Below are 16,558 nucleotides of genomic sequence, written 5' to 3'. Positions count from 1 at the left end.
TGCCCACTGTCCTGACTCCAGCAGTGACCCATGCCAGAGATTCAAGGGGAGTATAGAGAAAAGGACAACTATGGAGTGACCCACCTCTGTTTTTTACTCCCAGTTTATGGCAGTCAGAAGTTTAGGTTCACCTGAGCAGGGGGTTGCATCCCTGCCCAGCCTGGCTAATAGCCATTGATGGACCTATCCTCCATGAACTTACCTAGTTCTTTTTTTAACCCCGTTATGCTTTTGGCCATCTCAACATCCCCTAGCAATGAATTCCACAGATTAGTTTTGCATTATGTGAAAAAGTACTTCCTCTTGTTTATATTCCACCTGCTGACTATTAATTTCATCGGGTGACCCCTGGTTCTTGTATTGTGTGAAAGGATAACACTTCTCTACTCATTTTTTTACACCATTCATGATTTTACAGACCTCTTTCATATCCCTCATTAGTTGTCTCTTTTCTAAGATGAACAGCCCTAATCTTTTTACTCTTGCGTTGTATGAAAGATGTTTCATATCCTAGATTATATCTGTTGCCCTTCTCTGAATCTTTACAAGTTCCACCATATCTTTTTTGAGATGGGGCAACCAGAACTGCACGTAACATTCAAGCTGTGGGAGCCCCAGAGGTCTGATATAGGGACATTATGATATTTTCTAATAGTTCCTAACATAGTTAGCCTTTTTGACTGCTGCTGTGCATTGAGTGGATGTTTTCAGAGAACTATTCATGGCAATTTCAAGATCTCTTTCTTGGATAGTAACAGCTAATTTAGAACCCATCACTGTATAATTATAATTGGGATTATTTTTTCCAATGTGCATTACTTTCCACTTAATAATGTTGACTTTCATCTGCCATTCTGTTACTTAGTCACCCAGTTTTGTGAGATCCCTCTAACTCCTCACATTCTGCTTTGGATTTAACTATTTTGAACAATTTTATATCATCTGCAAACTTTTCCACTTCAGTGTTCACCACTTTTTCTAGATCATGAATGAATATATGTTGAACAGCACTGATTTTGGTACAGATCCATAGGGGGGCCCCGCAGTTCACTTCTCTCCATTGTGAAAATGACCATTTATTCTGATCCTTTGTTTCCCATCTTTCAACCAGTTACTGATCCATGGGAGGACCATCCCTCTTCATCCTATGGCTACTTAGTTTCCTTAATAGCCTTTGATGATGAGAGAGCAAGTCAAAGGCTTTCTGAAAATCCAAACACAACTATACCAAATGGATCACCCTTATCCACATGCTTGAAGAATTCTAATAGATTAGTGAGGCATGACTTCCCTTTATAAAAGCAGTATTGACTCTTCCCCCACCAATCATGTTTATCTGCTAGGTGTCAGATAATTCTGTTCTTGACTATAGTTTCTACCAATTTGCCTAGTACTGAAATTAGGCTCACTGGACAGTAATTTACAGGATCTCCTCTGAAGCCCTTTATAAAAAAATCAGTATTACATCATCTATCCTCCAGTCATCTAGTACAGAGGCTGATTTCAGTGTTAGATAACATACCACAGTTAGTAGTTCTGCAATTTGAGTTCCTTCAGAACTCTGGGGGTGAATACCATCCACTCATGGTGACTTATTAGTGCTGAGTTTGTCAATTTGTTCTAAAACCTCTTCTACTAACACATCAATTTGGGACAGTACTTCAGATTGGTTGCCCAAAGAGAATCTCTCTGATGTAGGGATCTGTTCTGTAGTGAAGATCAATGCAAAGTATTAATTTAGCTTTCCTGCAAGTGCTCCTTTGTCATTATTGGCCCCATTGTCTCTTTGGCAAGCTTTGTGCTTCTGATGTACTTAAATAATTTTTTTTCTGTTAGTTTTTGCATCTTTAGCAAGTTGCTTCTCAAATTTTTTCTTGGCCTGCCTCATTATATTTTAACATTTTATTCACCAGAGTTTGTGCTCTTTCCTATTTCCTGCATTAGGATTTGTCTTTCAAATTTTTAATGGACGCCTTTTTGGCTCTAATGACATCCATTAATCTGCTGTTTAGCCATGGTGGCATTCTTTTGGTCCTCCTACTGTCTTTTTTGATATGGAGTATACATTTATATCCCAAATTAAAGGATTAAAACTTTTCTTTGTAATGTGGGGTCACAGCATACAAGAGGTTTGAGCCACTGAATTAGGATATGAGACCTGGTACACAGCACAGGATGAAGATGAGAATCATAGAAGATTAGGGTTGGAAGGGACCTCAGAAGGTGATCTAGTCCAACCCCCTGCTCAAAACAGGACTGATCGCCAGACAGATTTTTACCCCAGTTCCCTAAATGGCCCCCTCAAGGATTGAACTCACAACCCTGGGTTTATCAGGCCAATGCTCAAACCACTGAGCTATCCGTCCCCCCCGGTGCAGAGACTGCAACTGCTCAAGTTTTTTTCTTTTTTCTTTTTTTTTTTTTTAAGACTGCAGAGTTAGATATATTCTACAAAGCTAGAATACAATTTACCTGTTCACTTAGAAGATGCATACTTATTTTCAATGTCTAGCCTGAATGGATAGCCAATGTCTGATTTCAGGTTTAGTTTGAAAAATCTGAAAGAATTTATACATCTACTATTAATCTGCATATTATCTATGTGAACATCTCCATACATCTTTCTAGTGCATCAGTCAGAGGCACCAATTAAAAGTAACATTAAGGGTCTGACGAATTCACAGAACCTCAGGTATTGCATAGCTTTGAAGCATACGCTTTATACATTGCTCAATTATAAATGTTTCAAGTGCTGGCGTACTCCCTTTCAAACAGATGTGATCAGCTTGAAGAAGATTCTACGTCCTCTGCCTTGGTTCCCTCATTTCTCCCCCCTTCTGAATACTCCCTTTTCTGAGAAATATGACAGCAGATAGGAATATGGGAAAACTAAACACTTACCGTCCTTAAACTGGCTTTACTTGCTTTTGTGTTTTTCATTTCTTTATTCTCTGCTCACACTCTCGCGCTCTCCCCATTTCATTCTTTTATCTCCAAATTTAATAGTATACATTTTCTCCATCTCTGTAATTATTTTCTCTCCTCTTCTTGTCTGCTCATCATTTTCCCATTCCCAGGCTCCATCACTAGCACACGTCCCCCTCTTCCAGATCTCCTATGCACACTTCCCCCTCCTTATACCTGTGCTAATGCCGGCCTCCTGTTCTGCACCCTGTGTTCAGGATGGGATAATCCCTATTGCATGGAGTCTGACCAGAGCCAGCCTTCTTCATTTAAGTAGATTCTTCTGCCCAACACCAGCTTCCTCTACCACAGCCTATGCATTGGATTGGGTGGTCTCCCGACCATAGGTTCTTCCTCGAACAATTTACAAATAGATTTCCCAGCTGGCCTTTTTTTTCCCCACCTGATTTGACTTTCACTGCTGAATCAACTCTTCTACTCACCAAAATGCCCACTCCTCAAACTCATCTTCACTAAACACTGACAATGGAAATATCATACAAGAGCAATTTCCTTATCACCAATCACCCACCTATCCTTCCATCCAGTCTTTTTGTAATCTCCCAGCCATCAAGTACTCTTGACTTCCACACCACTCTCTGTCCCCTTCTCTCACCTCCTCTGCCTCCATTCAGTCCTTCCCCCAAGGCAGGATTATAGTAGTGCATTCTACTCACTCCATTTTGACTCTTTTGCCCCTCTCATCCGCCACAAAGTCTGTTCCTTCAACCCCCTACCCTGACTTACATTCAATATCTGATGCCACTTCTTCCCTTCCCATGCCACTCAACACTTCTGGAGTTCCCATGGCCAAATAGATTTCCTCCACTGCAAATCTGCCCTCTCCTCTTTCAACTGTGCCATTTTCTTTGTCACCCTTTCATCCAATACACATAAGGAATTAGATCACTAACAACAACAAGGTTGATGACTAGTTGAATTCATTTTACGTATTTAAAAAAAATTACTAGTGATTTGGAACCACCAAATTATGCAACAGCTAACCTGTCGGAATCTAATCACATCACTATAGTCCTCTCTTCTATTATTTGTTAAACCCTTACTTGTGCCTTGTTTCAAATTAGATGAGTCACAGTCTGAACCCCTTGTAAAGTGCCATTCAATCAGTGTATAGTTCTCCTGTAGTTTCTCATAAGAACAAGGACAGTATGAGCACAGCACATGTTTTATAATCAATTTGATTTAGGAAATACAATTTTTTGTACATGTAAACACATGAAATGGTGAGATAAACACAGTTTCATGTTACTGTATATACCACAGCACCAGGGGAAAAAATATTTTTAATGTGAACAGATATTGTGGGTCTGAATCTGGAGTAATTTTATTTTCCTTTCCTGTAAGTCTAACAAGAAAGACTAACTGCACAGTGCTGAAATCAACACAAGACAAAAAACAAATGTCTGAAAACACAGGAATACACTTGGAATTATTACATCAATACAATAATATGAACATCTATACTTTTAGAAGACTAATGCTCATCAGAAAGTTAAAGTGACCTTGAAAGTTGGGGGGGAGGGGAAAATTTATTTCAAAAGTCACTGAGTTATGAAAGCCTTTGATATGGGCTATAGCTAAACCTTTCATATTTGAAAGGGAACTTAAAATTATGTGTTGACTCATGGGCAGGTTAGGAGATTATGCTCCCTCTGCTGTGCAGTGCAGAAGAGAACACAGTACTAGGAAAGAAAGAAAACAACAGTAAAGGGTGCTGAACTAAGGGAGGTGGACAGGTGACTGTGCTTTAGCTTTCTTAGCCCGAAGCAGTCACCTCTAGCTTCTTGGTGGCCACAACACAAGAACTCTGCTTCTTGCGGATGGTTTGTAGCCTCAGGTAGCAGGAAGAGCTAGTGTACAACCACTCCACTAGCACGCAAAAGTCATATCTGTGCTCCCCCACAAAAGAAGATCTCTGTTATTTTAAAAACGGAAACTTTGTACAACTATGGAGAGCTGATCACGCCTCGTGACACGGAGGCCAAAATAAGGGTTTCCTTCTACAAACTTGGGGGTGGATTGTGTGGCTGACCTACCTATTGTGCTTTCTTTCCCACCAGAAAGAAAATACATTATATTAGATGAAGTAAACTTTCTCCTTCAGTTATAAAATATTTAAAAAATTAGGAAGAAAGGGGGATAGCTGTGAAGGGAATTCACATGATGTCAACAGGGCAACCAAATAATCCATATTTCTTCAGAAATCATTTAAACCATTTATCTTCTAGCACAAATGCAAAACATGGAAAATTATTTTAATATAGTGGAATCCAATCTTTGCAGCCTGAGGCCCAAACATGGCATTACAAAGAGGTCAAGTGTCTCCAATCAACCCTTTGGTACATATTCTCTGCCCTGCTCTTCTCCAATTGTACCCCTAAGGCAGGGCCTGTGTCGCCGTTCCCACACATCCCAATAAAGAGGCATGTTGGGTACGGAGAGGGGGAGTAGCTGGAGTGTGCTGACCCTAGGGGGAGTCTCCTCTCCTCCCCCATCTCTTCTCACTCCCATGTAATTCAGCTGGTTACCAGCAGGGGAACTACTGAGTAACAATAAAGAGATAGCAACTGCTCAAAGCACTCCTGGCTAACAGCAGTTCGGCTGCTGCGGCGGCAGGGAAAGTGCCTAGGAGGAGGGGGAGTGTGGGAGGCAGCTGAGGAGGGATACCTGTGCTCCCTAGCAGCAGGACAGAGTCAAGCACTTAAGTTAAATAATAACTGGGTGTAGCTCAGGGAGCACATTTTCAATTCATAATATACATTTTCTTCTTAACACAGCTACCCACAAGGGTCACAATTTAGAACCTGAATGATACAAATTTCCCAGGACACAGGCTGGACACCCTTGCTTTAATCTCAAGTAAGGATTCTTATATCTCATTAAATCAATAACTCCCTCCATGCCTGTTGCCATTTTAAAATATTGTTTTCATGAATAAGATGCAGGACTTCCAGTTTATTAGGTGCCTTTTCCTAGTCAGGTTCACAATAGTGGAGAAGCAGAAAACAAAACAACAAACAATATTCTCTCATGCTCTTACCTGCATCTGTTTTTTCAGTTCCCCAATACAGGCACTGTCCTCCAAAGCATTTTCCCGCTGGGATGCATCTGCAAGGACATTAACTGTAGTTTCTGCCTCTTGCATCCATTTGAGGAAGCCATCTAGATCCTTGAGTAAGGCTTGCACTATCTTCAGTTCAACCTCCCAGGCATTCTGCCTATCACCAGCTCTGAAAGTACAAATGAGACAGGCATCTCAATTTTTCCCTCCATAATGACATACCATATTGTGTGAATCATAAATGAAGATACTGTAAGATGATCTGAAGATTCATTATGATAAAAAACTAAGAAAACTGTATAGTCTGTTCTCATTTGTTTTCTTGTATGTTAGGTCATTGGTTCCTGGAACGTTGCATCTGTATCTATTATTCTGTACTGGATATATGTATTACACCCAAACCCCTGAGGAGTGTGAGCAGGATACAAATTAATCAGTAAAACCTAGCATTTCCCTCTATGTGTTACCATAATGGGTTTGTGACATTTCAGGTGTGAGAAGCTGTTATTTCCACACTTTGAATGTTTTTCTCACTGCTGTTATCAGCAACCACCATCTGAAGAGAGAGCAGTACTGTCTGTTGCTGTGAATGGAAACCATTTCCCTAAAATTGTATACACTTTACACATTACAGCATTGTGGAAAATGCAAGAGATGTACTTCATTTGCACTTGTTTAGGAGGGCCAAATGACTTCCATACCCTAAAAATACAGGGCTTTCACAAACATAAAAGATATTTGCCTTTATGTGACAGTGTTTACTTAACACTAGCTGACAACAGCCCCCATTAGGGTGGAAACATCTAGCTGTATCAACGCCTCTTGTCTTTGATAATTTTCTTGGTGAAAATCATTGAAATGTTGCAAAACAAGTTATCACTGATTACCTTAATTTCTCCAAAATGGTGGCCTTATGCCCAGCATGACAACCTCACACTGGAAGTTAAAATAACGTTGGCAATTCCCTATACCGATGACCTTTTGGTACCTTAGGAAAGAAGTGTCATATTTAACATCTATGCGTTTTTCTTTTCTCCCTGTGATCAGGAGTCCACACCTAAAGAATGTGCCATATTTCAAAACTATAACCCCAAAAAGACACTGGTTACAAGATTCTAGCTCAAAAGGCCATGTGAACAGTAAATCCACTGATAACTTTCTAGTGATATTTGACAGAAATGTCAATGGTCAAATCTGAGATTTCCCCCGTAGATAGCAGCTCATAAGTAATAAGCCAAATTTAAATAATATGATTCAAAAAGACACAAATGACTGAAATTGCATTAAATAGACTTGAAGTTTTGCTAACACTCAGTGGACAGATCAAACAGTCAAATTTGGGGGAACTGGCTCAGGCCCATCTCTCATAAAGAGCAAGTTTTTGCCAGCCTCACTCATGCTGAATATTAGCTTTGTACCAACGAGTAAACTCAAGTAGTAGAATACCTGAATAAGGCTGGCAGAATCTAGTCCAAAACAGACATACAGAAAGGGGAATTCCAATGTGTGGTTTCCAACTGTATAACCACACACACTTGTGATCTTATACTGATGTGCTCTGGCAACATCATCATAAATCACAAGGGATAGTTTCAAAAGGCTGCAGAGCAGAGGTTCTCAAACTGTGGTCCATGCACCCCCGGTGGTCTGCGAGCTCCATTCAGGTGGTTCGCGGATAGTTCCCTCTAAGGTGCATGCCTGGGCAGCCGCATACGAGAGAATGAAAGGCCACCCAACTAATTAGTGGAGCCACGCAGGCGTGGCTCCAGTAATTAGGTGCCTGGACCCTGGAAAAGATACACATGTAAGGTGAGGTGGTGGCCTTGGGGGGGAATAAGTGGTAGATGGGAGGGAGGAGTAGGGTGAGAGAGTGGGGGGAATTTGGGACATGCAGGGCTGCGGAGGCCAGAGAAAGAGGTGACTTTCCCCAGCTCCAGGGCTGCAGCTGCCAAGGAGAGACGGCTCTCTCCCCTGCTGCAGCAGCCACAGAGCTGGGGTGGGGAAGGAAAGAGGGAGAAACCCCCCTCCTTCCAAGCCCCAGCTCGGAGGCTGCCATGGTGGGAGAGAGAGGGCACATCCATCGCATTAGAAGGGCAAGACTACTGATGTTAAACTATGAGTTGTGTGCTTTCATTTGTAGAATTTAAAAAAAGTTTTTTTTTATATAGTGCTTTTATCCAAAGCGCTTTACAATAGTTAGCTAACAGTACAAACAACATTTGGAAAGATCATTAAGTGGTCCACTGAGACCCTCAGCAATTTTCAAGTGGTCCGCGAAAAAAAAGTTTGATAACCACTGCTGTACAGGTTGTTATAACATGTTTAAGTAGTCTCCTTCATATTATTCCTACAAACTCTGTGATAGAACAACTTTATTACAGAAATGTAACAATTCAAAATTGTTACAGTTAATATTTTTAAAAAATCATTTAACCATTACCAGTTATACATAGAATCATAGATTATCAGGGTTGGAAGAGACCTCAGGTGGTCATCTAGTCCAATCCCCTGCTCAAAGCAGGACCAACACAAACTAAATCAACACAGCCAGGGCTTTGTCAAGCTGGGCCTTAAAGACCTCTGAGGAACGAGATTCCACAACCTCCCTAGGTAACCCATTTCAGCGCTTCACCACCCTCCTACTGAAAAAGTGTTTCTTAATATCCAACCTAGACCTCCAACACTGCAACTTGAGACCATTGCTGCTGCTTCTGTCACCTGCCACCACTGAGAACAGCCGAACTCCATCCTCTTTGGAATCCCCCGTCAGGTAGTTGAAGGCAGCTATCAAATCCCCCCCTCACTCTTCTCTTCTGCAGACTAAATAAGCCCAGTTCCCTCAGCCTCTCTGAATAAGTCATGTGCCCCAGCCCCCTAAACATTTTCATTGCCCTCCACTGGACTCTCTCCAGTTTGTCCACATCCCTGGGGGGGGAGAGGGGGGGAGGGAAGGGAAGGACCAAAACGGGACACAATACTCCAAGTGGAACACTCGCCAGTGCTGGATAAAGGGGAATAATCACTTCCCTTGATCTGCTGGCAATGATCCTAGTAATACAGCCCAATATGCCGTTGGCCTTCTTGGCAAGAAGGGCAAACTGCTGACTCATATCCTGCTTCTTATCTACTCTAATGCCAGATCCTTTTCTGCAGAACGGCTGCTTAGCCAGTTGGTCCCCAACTTGTAGCGGTGCATGGGATTCTTCCTTCCTAAGCGCAGGACTCTGCACAGTATGAAACTGAATTAAATTTTTTTTTCCAAAATATGGACAAAATAAAAGTGAGTTCTTTCAGTAGCAGTCTTTCATTTTATAGGCACATCTACCAGTAGCTGCTATCCGAAATGCTGCTACTAATTCAGTAAACTGTCTCTTCTCTCCAAGTCAGAACTAAAGTAACACTCTCATATGCTGTCAATGGTGAAGTGTTTATGAAGATGCTGCTGTTTAGAGGAGACAAAAAAGCAAAATCCTCACAACTTGTCATTTTTTGTATGTGTAGGAGCTTCCCAGGAATTTTGGCCAAAATTCTAACCTTGTACATTTACATTCAAACTCCTTACATTTTAAATGAAGGAATTAATTTTCTTTCCCCCCTTCCTGTCATACTGTACTGTGCAGTGTTTCCTCAATAGTATTAAACAGTTGCTGTGTTTGAAGCTACAGGTGGCTGAATTTCAGTAGTGGCTGAAATGATCCATAGGATTTCAGAATCAAAAGAAGTTGCAGGTGACCAGTTCCCCTCAGGATCAAGCCCATGGTTTGTACGTTAGTTTATTGGCACTCTGGAAAAGCATTGTATCAATGCAAAATAACTGTCATTCAAGCGCAATAAGTCTAATGTCATCTTTACAACTATTCTGATCAAAGAAATATTGCTTGAATAATTCCCATCATTTTTAAACTAAGTAGTTCCTACGCACTCCAAATTCTGGATACTGCCATATAAACTACTGACAGAGCAGAACCCTTTAATTTATCACTGCATCTATGGCTTGATGCTTCCGGCTTTAGATTTGGTGGGAACATGCCTCAACATTTATCCTCCTATTGAGGAAATAGTAATGGAATGTTAATTCGAAGGATAGGGCACTTGATAAATATGTTGTCTAACAACAACACAAAACACCCTCTAAAATTAAAGCAATGTAACTCAGCAAAGAGAGTACGAAATAAAGACGTTAAAGCAGCTAAGAAGTCTTGACTTCAAAATCATTTCCTTCTGTAAGGATTTCCTTCACAAGCAAGGGAGTAAGTTTAAAGGTGATACAGCAATGAGAACAGAAAGAACAGGCTGGAAACAAAGGTGGCTTTCAAAGAAACAGACAAGCTTCAAAGTATACCTTGACTTTAGCAAAGCTTTTGATACTGTCTCCTACAGTATTCTTGACAGTAAGTTAAAGTAGTATAGCTTGGATGAATGGACTATAAGGTGGATAGAAAACTCGCTAGATCGTTGGGCTCAACAGGTAATGATCAACGGCTCGATGTCTAGCTGACAGCCAGTATCAAGCGGAGTGCTCCAGGGATCGGTCCTGGGGCCGGTTTTGTTCAACATCTTCATTGATGGGATGGATTGCACCTTCAGTGGATGACACTAATCTGGGGGGAGAGGCAGATACTCCGGACCCTATCCCTACCCTCCAGCATGACATATACAAATTGGAGGATTGGGCCAAAAGAAATCTGATGAGGTTCAACAAGGACAAGTGCAAAGTCCTGCACTTAGAATCCCATGCACTGCTACAGGCTAGGGACCAAATGGCTAGAGCGGCAGTTCTGCAGAAAAGGACCTGGGGATTACAGCGGACAAGAAATTGGATATGAGTCAGCAGTGTGCTCTGTGTCCAGTTTTGGGCCCCCCACTACAGAAAGGAGATGGACAAATTGGAGAGAATTGAGCAGAGGGCAACGAAAATGATTGGGGGACTGGGGCACATGAGTTATGAGGCGAGGCTGAGGGAACTGGGCTTATTTAGTCTGCAGAAGAGAAGAGTGTATGTGTGTGTGTGGGGGGGGGGATTTGATAGCAGCCTTCAACTACCTGACGGGGGGGTTCCAAAGAGAATGGAGCTAGGCTGTTCTCAGTGGTGGCAGGTGACAGAACAAAAAGCAATGGTCTCAAGTTGCACTGTGGGAGCTCTAGGCTGGATAGTAGAAAAAACAATTTCACTAGAAGGGTGGTGAAGCACTGGAATGGGTTACCTAGGGATGTTGTGGAATCTCCATCCTTAGAGATTTTTAAGGCCCGGTGTCATAGGTTTATTCCCCACTTTGAACTTTAGCGTTCACAAGATGGGGACCTGCATGGACTCCTCTAAACTAAAAATCCTAGTTTAGATCTGGTTTTTGCTGCCACCAGTCAGTTTTCTAAGTGTCTGACACACTCCCTGTTCCCCCCAAAACTTTCCCTGGGAACACAGATGCAAACTACCTTGAATCTCAACACAAAGGAAAAAAACCATTTCCCCCCATCCCTCTCCTAGTCCTGGGGAGAGATACCTGGATTCAAATGCCTTGAATCAAACAAAGAGGGATTCACTTTCCCAGGGCCGCCCAGAGGGGGGGGCAAAGGGGGCAATTTGCCCCGGGCCCCGGGCTCCGCAGGGGCCCCCAAGAGAAGAGCGGAGGCTCCCGCCTCCGCCCCTCTCCTGGAGCCTCAGCGCATCAAGCGCCGAGTCTCCGGCCAAGCCCCTGAGCCCCGCCCCGATCCGAGCCATGTGGTGAGGGGGCGGGGCTGGGAGCTCCAACGGGGCCTGAGCCCCGCCCCGCTCAGAGCGGTGTGGGGAGGGGGCGGGGCAGCTGCCTCCGCTCGGCGTGGAGCTCACAGCCCCGCCCCCTCACCACGCGGCTCTGAGCGGGACAGAGCTCAGGCCCCGCCGGAGACGCGCTCGGGTAAGAGGCTGAGGCGGGGGGGAGCGGGACCCGCCGCCGAAGCGCAGCCCGGTCTTCGGCGGTAATTCAGTGGCGGGGGGGGGGTCCCCGCCGCGGGCCTTCGGGGCACTTCGGCGGCGGCCCCCGGAACGGAAGGGCCCCCCACCGCCGAAGACCCCGGGCCCCCGGAATCCTCTGGGCGGCCCTGCACTTTCCCCCCGAAAATCCAAACAAGAGAAGAAATCAATCAAGTTCTGAAAAAGAAAGAAAGAAAGAAAGAAAGACAGAAAGAAAGAAAGAAAGAAAGAAAGAAAGAAAGAAAGAAAGAAAGAAAGAAAGAAAGAAAGAAAGAAAGAAAGAAAGAAAGAAAGAAAGAAAGAAAGAAAGAAAGAAAGAAAGAAAGAAAGAAAGAAAGAAAGAAAGAAAGAAAGAAAGAAAGAAAGAAAGAAAGAAAGAAAGAAAGAAAGAAAGAAAGAAAGAAAGAAGAAAGAAAGAGAAAGAAAGAAAGAAAGAAAGAAAGAAAGAAAGAAAGAAAGAAAGAAAGAAAGAAAGAAAGAAAGAAAGAAAGAAAGAAAGAAAGAAAGAAAGAAAGAAAGAAAGAAAGAAAAAAGAAAGAAAGAAAGAAAGAAAGAAAGAAAGAAAGAAAGAAAGAAAGAAAGAAAAGAAAGAAAGAAAAGAAAGAAAAGAAAGAAAGAAAGAAAGAAAGAAAGAAAGAAAGAAAGAGGTAAAGAAAGAAAGAAAGAAAGAAAGAAAGAAAGAAAGAAAGAAAGAAAGAAAGAAAGAAAGAAAGAAAGAAAGAAAGAAAGAAAGAAAGAAAGAAAGAAAGAAAGAAAGAAAGAAAGAAAGAAAGAAAGAAAGAAAGAAAGAAAGAAAGAAAGAAAGAAAGAAAGAAAGAAAGAAAAGAAAGAAAGAAAAGAAAGAAAAGAAAGAAAGAAAGAAAGAAAGAAAGAAGAAAGAAAGAAAGAAAGAAAGAAAGAAAGAAAGAAAGAAAGAAAGAAAGAAAGAAAGAAAGAAAGAAAGAAAGAAGAAAGAAAGAAGAAAGAAAGAAAGAAAGAAAGAAAGAAAGAAAGAAAGAAAGAAAGAAAGAAAGAAAGAAAGAAAGAAAGAAAGAAAGAAAGAAAGAAAGAAAGAAAGAAAGAAAGAAAGAAAGAAAGAAAGAAAGAAAGAAAGAAAGAAAGAAAGAAAGAAAGAAAGAAAGAAAGAAAGAAAGAAAGAAAGAAAGAAAGAAAGAAAGAAATAAAGAAAGAAAGAAAAAAAGAAAGAAAGAAAGAAAGAAAGAAAGAAAGAAAGAAAGAAAGAAAGAAAGAAAGAAAGAAAGAAAGAAAGAAAGAAAGAAAGAAAGAAAGAAAGAAAGAAAGAAAGAAAGAAAGAAAGAAAGAAAGAAAGAAAGAAAGAAAGAAAGAAAAAGAAAGAAAGAAAGAAAGAAAGAAAGAAAGAAAGAAAGAAAGAAAGAAAGAAAGAAAGAACACTATCTCTGTAATACCAGGATGAAAAAATATTACAGGGTCTGACATATAAACTTGGAGAGACTTCCCCCTCCCTCCTCCTCAGAATAATCAAAGTAACAGCAAACAGAAATAAAGAATTTATCCAGCAAACACACAATTGCAAATACAGAAAGTAACTCAAAAGACTAATCCGCCTTTTTAACTAATACTCACTATATTGAATAGAAGAGGCTATTTCAGGAAACTTGGAGAACTTGAAAGATATGACTGGCCTCTCTTAAATCCAAAAAGAGACTAACTCCAAACAAAGAAACACAGACAAAGCCTTCCCTCCACAGAGATTTGAAATTATCCTGTCCCTTGATTGGTCCTCTGGTCAGGTGTTCATCAGGTTACTGAGCTTGTTAACCCTTTACAGGTAAAAGAGACTTTAACCCTTAACTATCTGTTTATGACACCCAGCTTGACAAAGTCCTGGCTGGGATGATTTAGTTGGGCTTGGTCCTGCTTTGAGCAGTGTGTTGGACTAGATGACCTCCTGAAGTCTCTTCCAACCCTAATCTTCTATGATTCTATGAATCAAGACAATTGACCCAGATCCGTAAGCCTAAGAACTGATGCACTGGACAGGAGAACGAGCTGAACTTTTTACCTAATTTCATTACGTCAGGAATGATGGCTCCTGCACTAAGTTTTAATATCTCAAAACTTTCTGCTTAGTTGAAATTGAGAGAAAGAATGCAAGCCTGTTATAGTCCTAACACTTTCATGGTATTTGAACTAAAGCTGAAAACATGCTATTAAGTATGCTTTTCATATTCCAGCAGCATGATTACTATATCAAATGGTTTGAGAGTGATGATGTGGGTAAACTGGGAATTTTCCATTTTTCAGTTAGAAGAAAAACTAGGCCTTATGTGATGGCCTAGTGGTGATCCACATTGTTATAGAAAAGACTTAGATACTTTCATTTCATTCTCACAGAGACTGCAAATCCAAAAGGAAAAGAGAGCACACACTACACTGTGCCATAACCACCTTTCATGACAATAAAGCAAGTGCAGTCAGACTCCAAGAGGAGTCCAAATCTAGTCATGAAAGGATAGAGACTCTGACCAGTGTCTTCCAAGGTTGTGGAGTCCATATCTGAATGAGCTTCAGACTTCCGTAAAACTGCAGAAGTTACACTGGACTCAAGGAGTGCATAAGAAAAAAGTATGTGAATTCTATTAATAAAGCCACGATCAAGAACAAGAATATCATTCCCCTTTTAATTTTAGACTCTTCCCAGCCCAGTCTGAACACTAAATTCCATCAACTTGTTTTTCAGATGCAAACTAAAAATCTATACTCTGTGGTACGAAGAAATGTGAGCACAGAGGGGAGAATGTGTCAGGAAGAAACAACTGGTCTGCTGAAGACATGGAATGTAATCCATTATTGAGGCTGTGACGAAACTGATGAATTACCTTAGTTTTAGCCTTTGAGTATAAAAATGTTATTAGCCACTGTACAGCATATCCAATTTACACCACATCAAATTGGAGGGCTAAATCTCTTTAATGTCAATAGTTTTAAAATGAGCTGTTGAAAATTTAAAATTCTGCTGAAATTATGTTTTATAGCTGTATTGTGATGCTATTCAGAAGCATGAGTCTTCCAGCTAAAGTAACTAAAGAGAGTCTTCCTGGTTTCTCCATGCATGGATACTGCAGAACAGTTGATGTACACTTCTAAAATGATATTATAAGCATAAATCTTTATTTAAAAGTGTAAGTGACAGAACTAAACTTTGTGCACCAAACAATCTCTCCCCCACAGATGCCCCACGTGAAGTAAGCCTCAGATTGTATGGGATATATGGCTTATGTTGCCAATCACATACACAAACTCAGATTTTTACCTCCATTCTTTTTTCATTTAGGCAATTACAGTAATGGCTATAGGGATGACCCGAAACCTCAAACCTGAACGCGAATGGATGATCAAGAAAGGAACTGATCCATGAGACGTCCTCAACACTATGAAGTGGTCCACACTGTGGAAAAAACTTGGTCATAAACCAAAGCCTTTTTCCACAATTTGCCTGGAGCCACGGGGTTAGGTGCCCAAATCCCAGTGAACTTCAACGGGTTTTCAAACTCCTTTGAAAATTCCAGCCTATATCTCAAGACACATCTAAAGAGAGATATATTTTTGTTCTCTCTCTCTCTCTCTCAAAGCATCACATAGGATGAGCTACAAAGTTTTATGCCATTTCAGTTGTCATCTCTGGAAATAACCAGGAAAGCATTTGTATATACCCCTTGCCACATCAAAAGTGCAAACTACTACTAAGGTAGAGTTCTCCCTCCCAGGAAGAGTAATAAGATTCTATACACTGCTTCCTTAATTACCTCTGACACTTACTGCATGTCACTGCAGTAACCTCCTCCTCTCCTCCCCAGGTTGTGCCACTTACACAACCTTCATTATCCATTTCTCTCTTCTCATTTATTTTCAGCTACAAAAGCAGTTTCATTGGTTGTCGTTATTTAAAGACTTTTTAAAACACACTGAATTTTTCCCCTAATAAAGGACAGTTACCTGTTCCATAACTGGCATTCTTCAAGATGTGTTGCTCAGGTGTATTCCACAGTAGGTGTGCATGCTCGCCATGTGCACCGGTGCCTTAAGTTTTTCCCCTTAGCAGTACCCGTACTGAGGGAGTGCCGCTGCAACCCCGAGTGGCGCCTCTGAACCATGCTATAAGGGGAGCCGTGCATGCCCCCACCCTCAGTTCTTTCTTGCTGGACAACTCCAACAGAGGGGAAGGAGGGTGGGATGTGGAATACACCTAAGCAACACATCTCGAAGAACGCCAGTTACGGAACAGGTAACTGTCCTTTCTTCTTCGAGTGATTGCTCCTATGTATTCCACAGTAGGTGATTCCAAGCTATCCCTGGTGGAGGTGGGTAGGAGTTCATGATAGACCGGGATGGAGTATACCATCCTGCCAAACCTGCCGTCATCCCTAGACTGGGAGACGATCGCGTAATGCGAAGTAAACGTGTGAACTGAGGCCCAAGTGGCCGCTCTACAAATGTCTTGGATAGGGACATGGGCTACGAAGGCAGCCGATGAGGCCTGAGCCCTCGTTGAGTATGCCCTAACGACTGGTGGCAGGGGAACCCCTGCCAGGTCTTAGCAT

The 16,558-nt window shown here is 41.5% G+C and overlaps 1 protein-coding gene across 3 annotated transcripts in view; it reads right to left on the bottom strand.

The window, feature by feature from the left end:
- Positions 1–16,558, bottom strand: part of UTRN (utrophin) — a 577,733-nt gene that overhangs the window by 312,059 nt on the left and 249,116 nt on the right. For all 3 annotated transcript variants that reach the window (XM_045009515.1, XM_045009516.1, XM_045009517.1), the window contains one exon: positions 6,026–6,215. In XM_045009515.1, the coding sequence (XP_044865450.1) occupies positions 6,026–6,215 (190 nt within the window). The remainder of the gene's footprint in view (positions 1–6,025; positions 6,216–16,558) is intronic.

The sequence above is a fragment of the Mauremys mutica genome, chromosome 3, assembly GCF_020497125.1.
Source record: "Mauremys mutica isolate MM-2020 ecotype Southern chromosome 3, ASM2049712v1, whole genome shotgun sequence".
Taxonomy (NCBI): Eukaryota; Metazoa; Chordata; order Testudines; family Geoemydidae; genus Mauremys; species Mauremys mutica.
The sequence above is the reverse complement of the archived record's forward strand: the minus strand, read 5'-3'. Positions and strand labels throughout refer to the sequence as shown.